General features: G+C 32.6%; 1 protein-coding gene across 1 annotated transcript; it reads left to right on the forward strand.

The window, feature by feature from the left end:
- Positions 1-421: 421 nt before the first annotated feature.
- On the forward strand, positions 422-10,238 carry Smp_159630 (hypothetical protein; the record flags this gene model as incomplete). The annotated part of the gene is made up of 5 exons (XM_018798142.1): positions 422-529; positions 2,733-3,171; positions 5,724-5,957; positions 7,331-8,454; positions 9,717-10,238. Exons 1-5 carry the CDS (start codon positions 506-508, stop codon positions 10,236-10,238), a joined length of 2,343 nt encoding a protein of 780 aa, XP_018646729.1. The 5' UTR covers positions 422-505.
- Positions 10,239-15,625: the final 5,387 nt, after the last annotated feature.

The following is a 15,625-nucleotide window of genomic DNA, read 5'->3' on the forward strand; positions in this document are numbered from 1 at the left end:
AGTCACTTAGACCAGTGGCTAAATCACAACCTCCCCAATCAGTAAATCATGTTTAATTCGAATTTTTTTATATTATTTGGTGATTCACAATGTAGCAATAACCAGAACAAAACACAATCGTCAATTTACTATTCTACATAACATCAATATATTGTACTCAGTGGCAATGAATACTCCGATTTTTTTACTTTCTATTTGCTCATCAGTTATTTTTTTTAGGTTTTTCTCTAGCGTATTAGAAATACACCTCTAATTAATTCATTTGTCCCCCCCTATCTTTTGTAAGGAGTAAAGGGATAGGAATAATCCATCAACCAATCAAAAATGGAATAATTGGAAAATTGACATCAACCAATCAAAATAAGCAATACAATTGTATATAAAGTATATACACCTGATCATTTTTAAAACTTTAATCAGAACGTTATTTATTTTTCTGCTTCCTCCACACATATAACATATTTATATTTCTTTTTTGGATTTATAATTACAGTGGATCTAACAAATGACTACATCTGATGATATTCGGGTAAGTAATAAACTTGCTGCTGTGTTGAAGTTTATGAATAGTTACATTTCAACAAGTTGCTGCCAATCTGTAACTAAGTAATGGTTTTTGAGCAAGACTATGGACTAAAATTATTTATAATATATTTTGACACTGTTAGACTTTCTAAATAGAAATGGGTGTAATGTGTTTCGAAATAGCCAGTGAATGATGAATAATTGTCCATCCATGATTACCATAGGCTCTATTACTCTAAGCGGGATCATGTGATAAACGATTGATCATATACCAGAAGGTCGTTAGTTTCATACAAAACTGTGACATCCCACGTAGAATAAAAACCAAGAGTTAGTTTATAAAAATTCCTGTAGAATAAAAAATTTACATTCTATACTACTTGTAAGTAGCTAGAAATGTAAACGAAAAACTTGTATTCACTGGACTGGCTAATCTGATTTTATAAGTGGATACTAAATTATAAGAAACTATTCAGTATTTCAAAGTAAAAACAGAGAAGCAGGAACAATGTCGTACTAACCCATAATGGCTCCAAATGAGTATGTGGATTTACATTTGAATTTGAACTTCATACCAACCAATTGGTTGTAGACTAGTAGATAGTAAGTATATCTAAATTTAACGTTGCTTGAATTATGCACATAACTAATAATGGTTAATTATTTAAGTTGTTATGGTTAGTAAAACAGTAATACAAAAGAGGTTATGTAAGAACACAACAACCGATTCTATTTTCTCAGACAACCGTAATTGCTATTTCCAATCGCCTCTCGCTTTAATTTACTCATAGTGAGCTAAATATATTTATGTTCAGATGTAGATTAGATAAATATATGCACGGTAAACAGGTTTTATACATAAGTATCAAGTCATGATTACTCAGATGAACATTGTAACAACTAATTGGTATCCTCAATGGCTCTTTCATTATATTACCCTTATCCTCTTAATTTTTTTACAGAAAAACTATGTGAGGTTAATTCTCTTCTTGTTTTTATTAACACATCAAATATCATAGTCTGGTTTTTTTCAAAGAATTATCTATATATTGATTGCTAGTCATAACACCACCAAAACACCAAAACAAATCAGACAAATGTAATTAAGTTTTTTTTTAAGATAGAAAGCAGGTGCTAACGTCTCATGGGAATGATCTTTAATTTTCATACCTTGTATCTATATTAGAAAAACAAAAGTATGTATATATTAATGGTGTGACTAAATCAAAACACGTGCCAATTGTCGGTTATATATGTACATATATACATGAAATTCTTTATGTATACTTGTCATGTTGAAATGATATTCAGTATAGACATAAAATACATATCATTGTTTATAGACCTTTTATTTATAAAAAAAAGGTGTTCTAACTGTAATCTATTGTAATATCATTTACGTTTATTTAGTATATCAATATTTATTTATTTATAAATCATGTATGAAAACAACATAGTGGACTTGTTTCAATGTCTTAGTAACGAAAACCAGAACAGAAGTAATTGTATGAATGTAATGTATAGTGGGAAGAAATGTGTTATTATTACTACTATAATTATTGTTAATTAGGATATGATTAATGATCTTCATAAAATAAGCATCAGTATATAAAGTATATAAAGGTAAGAACAATGTATATGGGATAGTCTGTGGTTTAGTAATTGTGAAATTATTAATTTCCACTCATATTATCGTAAATTTAAAAGTTTCATTCACGGTTTCATATCTGTTGTGAGATATCAACTCACTGAAGGCAGTTGGTGAACGGTTGCTCAAACATCGTGGATTGGTTGAAGTTAGACATTAACACCGTTGGATGCAGGCCGACTCAGTGGTCTATCAGTTAAGTGCTCTAGCGCGAGACTGATAGGTCCTATGTTCGAATCTCGTGAGGTGGGATCGTGGATGCACACTACTGAGGAGTCCCACAATGGGACGAGACGGTCGTCCAGTGCTTCCAGGTTTTCCATGGTGGTCTAGCTCCAATCGACCCCTTCTGAATGGATAAACTTGTACATAGTAAATAGGTTACAGAGATTTGTAAAAAAAAGCCCAGCATTAGAAACTGTTCTTTTTGATCACGATCCTCACTTATATCGATTTTATAAACGTACATGAATACCTTTAAACTAAATAAACTTTGTATTGAATATTTTCCATTCTCAAACTAAAATCTGTTGTTCTTTCATTCTCTATTATCAACTAGTCTCGCATGTTACACAGAGCTAATCGATTAGTCAATGGTATTAAAAATGAAGAAGCATGGCATTTAATTGGTTTATTTCAACAAACTCATCCAAATACATTTCTACAAATATGTCATCATACATTGGCATCATTTTTAGAATTAACTCATGATTATTTTGATGATCAAAGATGGCCATTAATATCACGTTTAATATTAATAACTAATCAGAAATCATCAGAGAATCGTCGTGGTCGTTCACGTGCCGGTGTTAATGTTACTATGAATACAAATCAAAACAAAAATAATATCCATGAAATTTTTCAATCACCAATTGGTAGTCCATTATTTATGTCTAATTATCAAATAGACAAATTATCATGTTCATCTCCAGTTGTATCAAATGTGAAACTATTCAATAATGAACAAGTGAAAAATAAAACAAAACCTAGTCGTAAACGTATATTGAAACAATTATTACCTTCAATGTTCCCAGTACCTAACAATAGTAGTAATAATAATAATATGAATAATAATAATAATAATAATAATAATGGATCAAAACCTTCTCGTGTGGATTTAATGACACCTACAAAAAAATCAGATCAATCTAATTCTAAAACAAGTAAGTATTATCTATGGTTGATAATGATGAAAACATTATCTAGTCGAAATTTGGGGGTGAAAATATTATTTTAATCATTTGTCATCGTAATTATATCTGTGATATGACCGCAATCAGTGGTTATAGAAGTTAGATAACATGGTTGAAAAATTGTCACAACAAAACGGATGCATTCACTTTTTACATTCTTTTCATGTTATCAGAATGAGGATTTGTAGAGATTGTAGTATTTTAACAGTCGAATTTATAAGCCGAGCTACGCTAGACAACCATTCAAAACCTCAAGGCACTGTATAGCCTTTTCGTCTTGTTATGAGACTCCTCATCTGTGCGCACTCACGACCCCACACCAAAGGGTCTCGAATCTAGGATCTTCTGTCTCACCCAGGAACGCTTAATCTCTAGACCACTGAGCCGACATTCATCAGTGTTAATGTTTAACTTCAATGGACCCATGATTTTGTGCAACTCTTCATCCATTGTGTGAGGTGGATAACTATCTTACATTGTACACGGATTAGACTCCACTGGTCACGGCTTCATGTTGTTTTTCTGAATAATATTCTCAGTGCTTAGTCTTTTTAATTATCACTGGTGCTACATAATCATGATTCCTATTAAATAACATCTCGTCGTGTTGATATGGTGATGACATTTTAAGACAATATATGCACATATGCACTTGTTTAAACGTTTATTAAGATTGATGTTTTAGTGAGGTATTTAGGTCTGAGTGATAAATTCACTTGATAACTGTAGATAGTTGTAATGAGTCGTTTAAATAAATCGGTCACAAATTTTACAAATCTTGATTAATATATCCATTTAACTATATTATATCCACTTGAATCCCTGCTGTTGCTACATGCTCGACCATTTTTTTACTATAAACATGAAGTAGACATCATTCAGTCTGGTTTTCACAAAACAAATAATTTTTGTCTAATTATCCTCAGAGTACTTTTAATTTCAATCTCTATACAGGACGTATCTAAGTAGAGAATTTAGTAACTATATTTGCATTTCACTTCATAGTTTTGTTTACTTAAGTAATTACGACCTTGAATATCGTAACCTCATTGATAAAAGTACTCATAAAGTAAATAATCGAATATGTGTTTGAAAACAAATTTTACTTGTAATTTGTTTACTTAATGAAAGGTCTTATTGCAAGTGTGTGAATTGATGCAAGTGTTTAATTTATTATGGATTAGAAATGAGATAAATTTACTTTTGAGAATGATATGGTCAACCAACCTAATGAATATTTTCTAGCGAATGTTACATCCACGTTTTCGTTATGAACTCATGATTTTGTAAGTTAAGCCACTATGAAATGTTGGTTTGCGAGTTAGGGCAGTTATCATGTGTTCCGAATGCGGTTAGCTTTAGGAATTCTGGTATTAAAGATGAGCAAATAAGATCTGTTAACTGCAACAATCAATTTTGAAATAAGTCTTGTTAGATCGTCTTATGATAAGTTGTGAAATGTTAAAAAAAAATCCCCGATGTTGTGATTAAACCTATTTAGTAAATATTTAAACCGGCTTTAAGCTGTGTCAATGATGAAAGTGGCTAGTTGGTTATGATGACATTTCCAAATCGCGTTTATCGTATGAAGAGTTTAGGTTACGTAACTCCTCAGTATCTTCACTTAAAACTACCACGATTTCTTTTTCACACTTTGTAATTTATATCTTTGATCGTAGGTCATATGAATATTAGCTTTTAATAGGTCATTATTTCAAACCTCATCTATTAGATGAAGAAATGTCTTTTTAGTAATCAACAAGTTAGTTAACGTAGACTTATAAAGGTTGTATTCATCACAGATTTGTTTTCAATTGGTGTATCATTAGAAATCAAGAAGTACTAAATATATAGGTTCGACCCCCTGGAGGAGTTGTGGTAGTCTCCTACTAGTACCAAACAGATATACGCCACTCCCTCATTTCAACTAATACTTTAAATCAGACCAATCTACTATAACGAATACAATCTACAGATCAACAATAAATTATTACAACAAAAACAAACAACATGTAATAAAATCAACAGATCGGAAAATTGTCTGTCATATTTGTTCATTGTGATTTATTCACTTTAGGGGAATAACAAATCCTTATTCGAGTACAATATTACACGAGTGTTCTACAACTAACCCCGTAACTTATTATCTAACATCTGTCATTTAATTGTCTATTATTTATCTTTATAGAAAGGTAATTATTGATTTAACCTGAAGGTTTTATCATGTTGTTGTTGTTGTTGTTTAATGTCAAATTAGGTCATGTGTACACCACAATTAGGTGTTAATTTCTTCTATGAGATTGTTGTCTTGTTTTGTTAAAAAAAAACTAAAAAAAAAATCACTATTTTCATTATAGAATTATTCTTCAAACAACAAGTTCAACCATTATTTTGTAAATCAGGATCCAATGAAACAATTCCTCCATTAACTTGTCCATTTATATTAAGAATGAATTCATCTAAAATTGATGGTAATCTACAACAAATAAAATCAAAATGGAGAAATGATTATACTGGTTATTGTATTCGATATTGTAATGTAGATTCAACAATTTGTGCAACTTTAATTGATTATATAACTTCTAATCCAAGTAAGTTTATTGTATATTGAATATTAATGGGGGTGATAATTGTGGTAACTCAGTTTGTCTGTCCGTCTGTTTATCTGTATGTGTGTGTATACACGATTACTGTTTCTACGATGGAATAAAACAAGATATTGGTAATTAACAACGTCTGGTTTGAAATTATTCTTGATAAACGATCAGTTCAGTTGATAATAACTGTGTTCAATATTCCTGATGGTGATTAAAAACCATTTACATGTTATGTGTGTGTGTGTAATGGCTTTTAAAAAAAGATTATGGCAATTTGAAATGAAGTACATGTTTATGTATACAAAACGAGTGTTATTTAAAAAAAAGAAAAAAAACTTTCAATAAGGGTTATTAACTGATCCTTTTCATTTTATGGAACATGAGATTTAAACAAAATTAAGAAGCATAAATTTATTGGGTTGTTTTTTCTTTTTTCTTTATTCAACATCCCAAATATAATGAGATGTTAATCACTTATATAGAAATTATATTTTCAATTCAATACAACAGTATTGTCTATAGGACGAAACGCGCGTCAAACTGGATTCCACTACTAGCCACTATCCATCTTTGCTTACCATACTTGTGAATTTAGGCTATATCGAAGCAATACACATAGTATGCACATATGCCAATAAGAGACTGACCAGTTGCAATCCTAAACATCAATGGGAAGATTCAAACAAACAATAATAATAAGTTGAATTTAGTATTGTCTATTGTTTTGTATAGAGAATAGTTAATTTAGTCTGTTAGTAAATGAATGTCAATTAAATAGAGAATATAACAAATACATTATAGATTGTATTCAAGTCAATCAACACAATCTACTGTTTAGGGGTGAAGATAAGCGATGAATTTATTATTTGACATAAATGTCAATTATGATGAATAATCTTTTAAAAGTCAGTCCTTGTTTATCGGTATGAAATATGTTGGCCGATACTTCAGCAAAATATTAATCTATAAGTTACAGCAATCTAAAACATTGATGCTTCCAATGATTACATCGTGAATACATTACTACCTTCAATTCTTTGAATCAGCTACCATAGCGTGAGTGCTCTAGTGATCTATCATTCTGTCTTGATGAACATCTCAAAGCTTCAGTGAGAAGAAGAGTGAAGTTAAAATATTATATAGTACAAAATCAATAAACTCATCTTTATGGTCCGTACGTAAATTATCAATCGGTTATTTACAAAGTATCATCTGTGGTTTAGTCCGAGCGATTAACCCATAGTTGATTTAACTCTAAAATGATACAAATTATCCCTAAAACCGCCTTATTACATCTTTATATCAATTATTTAACTGTTAAATTTGTTATTAACTAATAAATATGTTTATTTTCTATCTATTTATAGAATTATGCCAAACTGAAGGCTTATTTCGTATACCAGGCAATGCATTACGTATCCGTGAATTATGGTTAAAATTAAGCCATCATTTTCAAAATCCATATCTACGTATACCTCAGCCTGATCCAGATGTTACTGATGAAAATCTTTCACCTTATCCAATAATTGATCATACAGAAATTTATGAAATATTACAATCTTATACACCCCATGATATATCTAGTTTAATATTACGTTGTTTAAGTACATGTACAGAATTCCAGCGTGTTCATCAAGTGTTAAATTTTGACAGTACCACAGTTGATTCACCAATTTATAGTCATCATGATCAAACAACAACCAACACTAACAATCCTTATTCATATAATGATGGTGAATATCAACAGACTGGGGGCTTAATTCCACTGGAAGCTGGAAATCTTTTATTTTTAGCTACTGAACTACAATATAAATTAAAATCCACGAGTAGTAGTAGTAGTAGTACCACTACTCTGAATAATGTCAGCGATAATGAAGATATTGATCATAAATTATCCGATAGTCAATACGATGATTGGATGTATATTTTATGTCAGTCAAGACAATTATTAGCTTATCGTATTGTCTTACAATTGTTATTACCGACCCCGGAACGATATCTACTCATGAGTTTATTAAGATTATTTAAACAAATTGATGATTTAAGTGTTACGTCAAAAATGACGGCTGAATGTTTATCAAGATGTACAGCATTCGCAGTGTTTGGTGCACCTTTAAAAATTAAAAAATCACATAATTCTATTACAATTACTAATCGCCATCATAATCACCGTCGTCTGAAAGGGGACATTAATAGTGATAATAATGTGTACACTTTTGAATCTTACACGAATTCAATAACTAAACGTATAGATACATTGACAAATTTAATCAAAATGGCACATCAGTTAGAAGATCTACCAGCAATTATTTATAATACAGTACGTAGTCGTCTAAGAACACATTTAGGCAATTCACCAATACCTAGAACAGCGTCTCGACTACAATGTAAATCTACAACAGAAAAGTGTAATATTGAAAGTCAATATTGTCTAGTTGATGATCGGTCAATGATATTAAAAGAATTAACTAATGTGAATCATGTTCAACCAGTAAGTTGTCGTTTTACATTGATCATTATGATAAATATTTATGGTTAATGGTGTTCTGACTCCTTTTTAAAAAGCAAAATCCATCCTGAAGCTATTCACTACTGAGCTCATGATTATTATCGTTATGAAGATTTGTGGAGATTGAAATATTTTCAAAGTTGAATTCATAAGTCTAGTGACCAGCTTCAAGATGAATTTCCTGGAGTTCTAGTGAGAATCCGTGACCAATGGAGTCCAATCCGTGTAGAGTGTAAGACAGTCATCCACCTCACACAATGGATGAAGAGTTGCAGAAGATCATGGGTCCATTGAAGTTAGACATTAACACTGATGAATGTCGGCTCAATGGTCTAGAGACTAAGCGTTCCTGGGTGAGACAGAAGGTGCCGGATTCAAGTCTCTTTGGTGTGGGATCGTGAGTGCGCACAGATGAGGAGTCTGATACCAGGACGAAAAGGTTCTAGAATGCCTTGAGGTTTTGAATGGTTGTCTAGCGTAGATCGACTCATAAATTCAACTATTAAAATACTACAATTTCCCCAAATCCCCATTCTGAAAAAAACAAAACGAAAAATTGATCAGAATTACTGATCCATTATTAAGTTGAGTGTATCAAACTTTTGTTACGGTTTTGCTATAAATGATGTAACTGGAAATCATTTTATCACATGCTCACTTTGATATAAAACCTTATTTCAATTAAGCATTTCTAAGTATCTCAAAAGTTTATTTCGGAATTGTCCAACTTATTTCTCACTTTCCCTAAATAACCAGAGAATATTTTAACAGGTTACTAGTATTTGATCATAAGAGTATTCGAAGCACTACTCATATATGTTAGGACCAACGATTGAACTAAGACAGTGAATGAAATGATAAATCTTCGTCGGCTGAGGTGGTTGAGACTTTCATTACGTTTACTCAACAATCGCCTACCTTAACATATGATGTTGGAAATGGATTGCAGAAAAACTAGGAGCGGTCAAATGAAAATAAATCATCTGTACATTAGGTCAATGATTGTTAGACTCATCTGTGTTGGTAGGTCCAGATTATACGGTTGTGATCGGGACGATTATCGTGACTCGTGTTTAGAAAGATTGGGTAGTATGACTAAGAAACGGTCACAAAGGTACAATTAAGTTCAATGCTTGCCTTCACAGTAGATTTTCAATGTCATAATTATTTTATCCAATTTATTCTACGAATTGATTTATTCTTTTCGAATTATAACAGTCTATAATTATTTTCTGTAATTTCAGGAACAGCTTGAATCCGTTATTCAAAAACGTGCTAAATATCAAAACGATTCAGATGAATTAATTCAAAGTCACCCAATGAATGAGATGCATTCACTATCGAATTCAAATCGTTCCAATCATATTCATCGTACCAAATCTACTAGTAATGCAACTAGTAAAAATTCACTTCAACAATTAAAATCCAATGAATCACGAAATGACCAATTAAATAACTTACATAAAACAACAAAAATAACCACAAATACTAATACTACTACTAACAATACACCAATTGATTCGTTCCATTTATGGAAACGTTATAAACCAGGTACTATTCGTCAAGAATTAAAATCAAGTATATTCAATAATACTTCGTTTATTAATAGTAAAACTGATACTTATGATGAAAGATTTATCAAAATGACCAATCATTGTGTTGTTGTTCCTCATTCTACTCCTTCCTCTCATTATCACTATCATCATAAAACGTTGATCAAGTCAAGAAGTAGTTCATTGTTAGAAGAATCGCATATATTCAATTGAAAAAGTCATGTATACAGACAAAATCAACCCAACTATTCACTCAAATTGGCTGTGATTATACTTATGTTTGTGTGTGCGCGTATGCGTATTCTTGTTTATGTAAATATTATGTATAAAACTATATTTTTCCCTTTCTTCCTCTCTCATAAATTGTAGCATATTCCCATTTGAATAAATAACTCTTTAATATTGTTTTTCGTTTATAAGTTACAATATAAATCTGATACAATCCCTATCCCTCACCTGGTTACTAATACTACAACTGCCAATACTACTCTCATCTTTGACAGTTTCTCTCCTATTTTTCTAGATGATTTTCTTATTATTTTTGTTGTTTTGGTTTTTTTTTGTAAAATAATTTTAATAAATGTACAGATTTCTAACTAACTAATATTAATCAATTAATAAATAATAATAATTACTTAATGGATTTTTCATACCCTCGAGGTTAAGTTACATAGGAAACTATCGCCAGTTGGAGAACTGTTATTCAGTCAGTCAGCTACAACGTAGGACCAGGCACATTTATGCATCGGCCCAAGTTGCCATACCTCGTTAGCACAACAAGATGAATACCGGATTTATAGAAGTAGTTAATTCAGTGGTGGTAGTATATAAAGGATAGGTTGTATATAAGGATATAGTATAGGAAGGAAGAAAGAAATTTTAATCTCAAGGTTTAAGGGAAGATAAAGAATGCATACACTTACGCCGTTGTGATCGATTCTGAGCCATGTCACCTAGAGTTTCCAACCATTGGTTACGATAATCGCGTGGACCCCAACCAAGTAGTCTGCATCTACCAACATGGCTCAGACTAGAAGTTAGGGACTTCAAGCACTGATGCCACGTTTTGGTTTGGCCGCCCCTAACTCTCTTCTAATCATCCCCTACACTAGTCAGCATAGCGCGTCGTGGTAATCGGTGTTCAGGCATACGTAACACGTGGCCCAACCATCTCAGTCGATGAAGATTCATGACCTCATTAACTGATTTACCATCATTCCCTAATACCCTGTGTCTAACCTCACTATTACTTGCCCGGTGATCCCAGCAGATGCGAGCAATATTCCTAAGGCATCTGTGGTCAAATACTAGTAACTTACGAGTATCTTCTACTCTTAATGGCCATGTTTCACAGCCGTAAAGTAGAACAGAGCGAACTACTGCTCAGTATACTCGTCCCTTAATTGATAGACGGATATCTCGTCTTCACCATAGGTGACGTAAGTTGGTGAGAGACAAACGAGCTTTTTGAATCCGTGCTGAGATTTCGTCAGACACCAACCCATTAGGGCTGATCAGACTTCCAAGATAAGTGAAGTTGTCCGCGCGTCCGACTACTTCATTCCCTATCCTTAGTTCAGGTGTTGACGCAAGCCAGTCCTGGAGTAACAATTTACATTTAAATGGAGAGAAACGCATCCCAAACATCCTGGCATTATTACTCAGTTCTAACAGAAGACTGCATTTTGTCAGCGTCTTCACCAAACAGGACTATGTCATCTGCGTCTTCTAAGTTGATAAGTGAACCCCCTGGTAGGAGATCAATTCCTGAAAATTCAGTCGACGAGAGTGTTATTTCCAGCAAAAGGTCTATAATGAAGTTAAACAAAAATGGGGATAGTGGACAACCTTGTCGGACACCGCTTGAGGTTGTAAAATCAGATGACAAGAACTCTGATTGATAACTGTTGTGTAGCATTGGTGAAAAAACTATCCAGGAGTATAAATCCACGGAACGAATACAGTGGATAAATAGTTTTGACATAATTAATTGACTTTTATAGGCTGAATTTTTTTTATTATATTGTAAGTGAAAAAATACTGATTAGGAAATTAGGTAGGGTTAGCAGTTATGGTTAGGGTTAAGAGTTGAGGTTAGAGTGAGAGAATCCTATTTTAAGCATATTAGTAAAGACTTACCTAGACAGTTCTTCAAATTCAAATCTCTAAAAATTCTGAATCACCCGAAAATACTTAAATCACGTTATAAATTTAGAAACCACGAGAACACCCCAGACTATTCGCTGAATCATATCAAGTACACTCAAAAAACAATTAGTCTTTCAAATATGATGTTTATTAAGAACAAGAATTCTTTACAGTTTAGCTTGCAAATGTCACATTCACCGAGTGTGTATATCAATTTTAACTACCGTAAGAGCTCAGATTTTAACACGGCATGAATTATCTGTCACTGGGTATTAAATATTGCCGCTAACTTAAACCCAATCGGTTAGCATACCTTACCATATCGAATCATTAAGGCAGTATTATTTAGCAATAAAATATCAGTCGATCAAATTTTAATACGACATGATCATCTACTATTAGTATTGTTCCTTATAACTTCTGAAATCCAACATTTAACTTTCAATTAAGGGAGAGTCATCCTCCAAGCCAGGAAGGTACTATATCCACTTGTATGTGAACCTGGTACAAGCTATTATTCAATCAGAGGCAGTTTATAATCTTGTGTAAATGTTGTTTAATTACCATACATCACGGTAGAATAGCACGACGTGAGGGAGATAACAAAGTAGAAAATAATGTATTCGAAATGAAAACGTCAACTTATTTTACTAGTACAACTAGTATTCAATTGACTTTCTCACATTAGATCATTTCTCTGTAAATAATCCAGAAGCATATGTCTAGGAAATCTGTAACTTTGTCAAGGATCAGTGTATTGTCTTTCCGATGAATTGAAGTGAAACTAACAAAAACTAGCATACAATAGATACTCTTCATGTATTCATTCCTATGAATCCTAAATGAGGAAGGTTAATATCATGATAATGGTCGAAGATTAATGAAGTCATTTCATTCATAGTATGCATAATAAGTTTGGAGTAAAATGCTTCCCGGTAACGCAGGGATGGATTTAGGTTGGCAATCTTCCAGCCTTGAATATCCGTAAAGTTGAGTGGGTATGAAATCTGCTTACCTTTAGTAGAATTGTTAGAAAATTACACAAACCATCAAACTCATGATTAAAGTTGGATAGTGGCCAGTGCTGGAATACAGGACGGAAGTTTCGTCGTATTTGGAATTCGTCAGATGAATGTAGATTCATTGGAGTGTTGATTTTCACATTGAGACTCGGACCCAGTGCCAAGTAGAATAAGACATTTATCTTCGATTTCACTGATAGCTACATAACATATATACTAAAAACTTGTTATGTAATTATGTACATAGTACATTTCCATAAGTTGTATGTATCCCTAAAGTGACTGATCAATCGCAGTCCCTAAGATTTACAACTGGAATATACAAACACTAACAAACAATAAGTTCTTCGTCCGAATTATCATAACGGTGTAGTCAGCCTCCTCTGATTTTTCATTATAGTCTATTGTGTGAATAAATTATTACCGATTATGGTCGGACATTTTTGGGAAACAAGAATACTGAGTCGAACAAGATGCCTCAGATTCCAGTACCAAAATCGATTATGAATCCTCAACCACCAGATCACAATTGATCCATCAGAGGCTAAACTAATTGATCACACATCCATAGATCAATTTTCGGGAGTGAGATTTTGTTGAGTGTTTCAGTAGTATTCAACTTGGTATAAGAACTTTCGTCTAAATTACAGTGAATAGTTTCACAGTATTCGGGAGCCGAGTTGATGTAAGACATTAAATAATATATATATATATATATATATATATATATATATATTTCCTTGAAAAAGCTTGGACCGGATTGCCAGGTGAAACGTTGGATTTACTTCAAATTCATTCGCTGAGATTTTACAAATATATTATTACTATTTAATGTATTCAAATTGGGCCCAGTATTATTTACAGTATTATCTAGAGATTTAAAGTAACTGATAGCTGAATAATAAATAATATGTTATTCAGACTTCAATGCTGAATGAGTCTTATTGACTATCAGTCGCGGCTTAAATAACAATGTTGAAGTTTTTGAATACAGCACTTGTTACCGTGGCACATAGTTATACAGAGAGCATAAGCTCTTTCAATATTGTAGATATGTCCTGAAGATCAATACCATATAACACAAAACCAAAATGTAGGGTTTTATTAATAGTTTGAAATGTCCCACAGTTGATACTAAAGACCACAATCTTCCAGCCTCTGTTGGCAGATATTCATCCTAATAAGATTGGCTTAGAAGAGCCTTCTGTCACAAGTTCTAGTGTATTTGGTGTATGGCTATCAGTGGTATATCTCATCTTATTTAGGACTCATCAGATAAGTGTACCCGCTTTCCTGTTTCGACATTAACCTCATTCTTCAGAAGCTAAGCCATTATCCGTTGAGATATTAAATCCAGGTAGTCCTGGAACATACTTTTCCGTCATTAATATTAAAAACCGAATTTGATCGGTCTCGATTTTCATAAGTGTATTACATTTGGAATCTGAAGTGCAACATTCTGAGACCAAGTCTCACTATGAACATAATCACAGGGAATTAAGTACATCTAACTGACAAGCACCAAATAGAATGAAACGAGAGTTTTTTAATTTCACTTCTAGTCATATGTCAGTTATACCAACTGTAGAATTTCCTACGACTATTCACCAGTTACATAACTCATTTACAAATTCTATATCCAATTATAATACTATTTTATATATGTATTAAAGCTAATCAAATAAAACCATAAATAAATTCACTTGGTATTGTTTGTTTGAATCTTCCCATTGATTTTTAGACTGCAAATGGTCAGTCTCTCATTGGCATATGTCCATACTGTGCGTATTGCCACGATTTAGCCCTAATTCACAAGCATTATAAAGAGAGATGGTTAGTGGCTAGCAGAGGAATACAGGATTCGCGTTTCGTCCTATTTGGGACTCGTCAGCTGGATGTACTTGCATCCATCTTTGCTTACAATGCTTGTGAATTAAGGCTATATCGAGGAAATACGCACAGTATGGACACATACCAATTAGAGACTGACCAGTTGCAGTTCTAAACATCAATGGGAAGATTCAAACAAACAATACTAAGTGAATTTAAACTTCACCCCATTGCACAAGCAAGTGACTATCAGGACTCAGTGGCTGAGTGGATAACGCGATGGCGTTTGAAGCGAAAAGTACTAGGTTCGAGTTTCAGAGTGAACATCGACTCTGAGATGCAGGTATATCCGGCTGACGAGTCCTAGAAACGACGAAGTGGCGCGCATTCTGGATTCCATTACTGGCCACCACCCATTTTTGTTTATAAAACCATATATCATTGATGAGTTAAATTTAGAAGAAGGGTAGATAACATGAACTAGCCATTTTATTAAATAATAATCTCAATAATCAAATAAATAAACTAATAGATAACAAAACTGGTGAAACCTTTTGTTCTGTTTTTTTAACAATCAAATCATTGTGAAACATGCCAACA

This window comes from Schistosoma mansoni, assembly GCF_000237925.1.
Source record: "Schistosoma mansoni, WGS project CABG00000000 data, supercontig 0156, strain Puerto Rico, whole genome shotgun sequence".
NCBI lineage: Eukaryota > Metazoa > Platyhelminthes > Trematoda > Strigeidida > Schistosomatidae > Schistosoma > Schistosoma mansoni.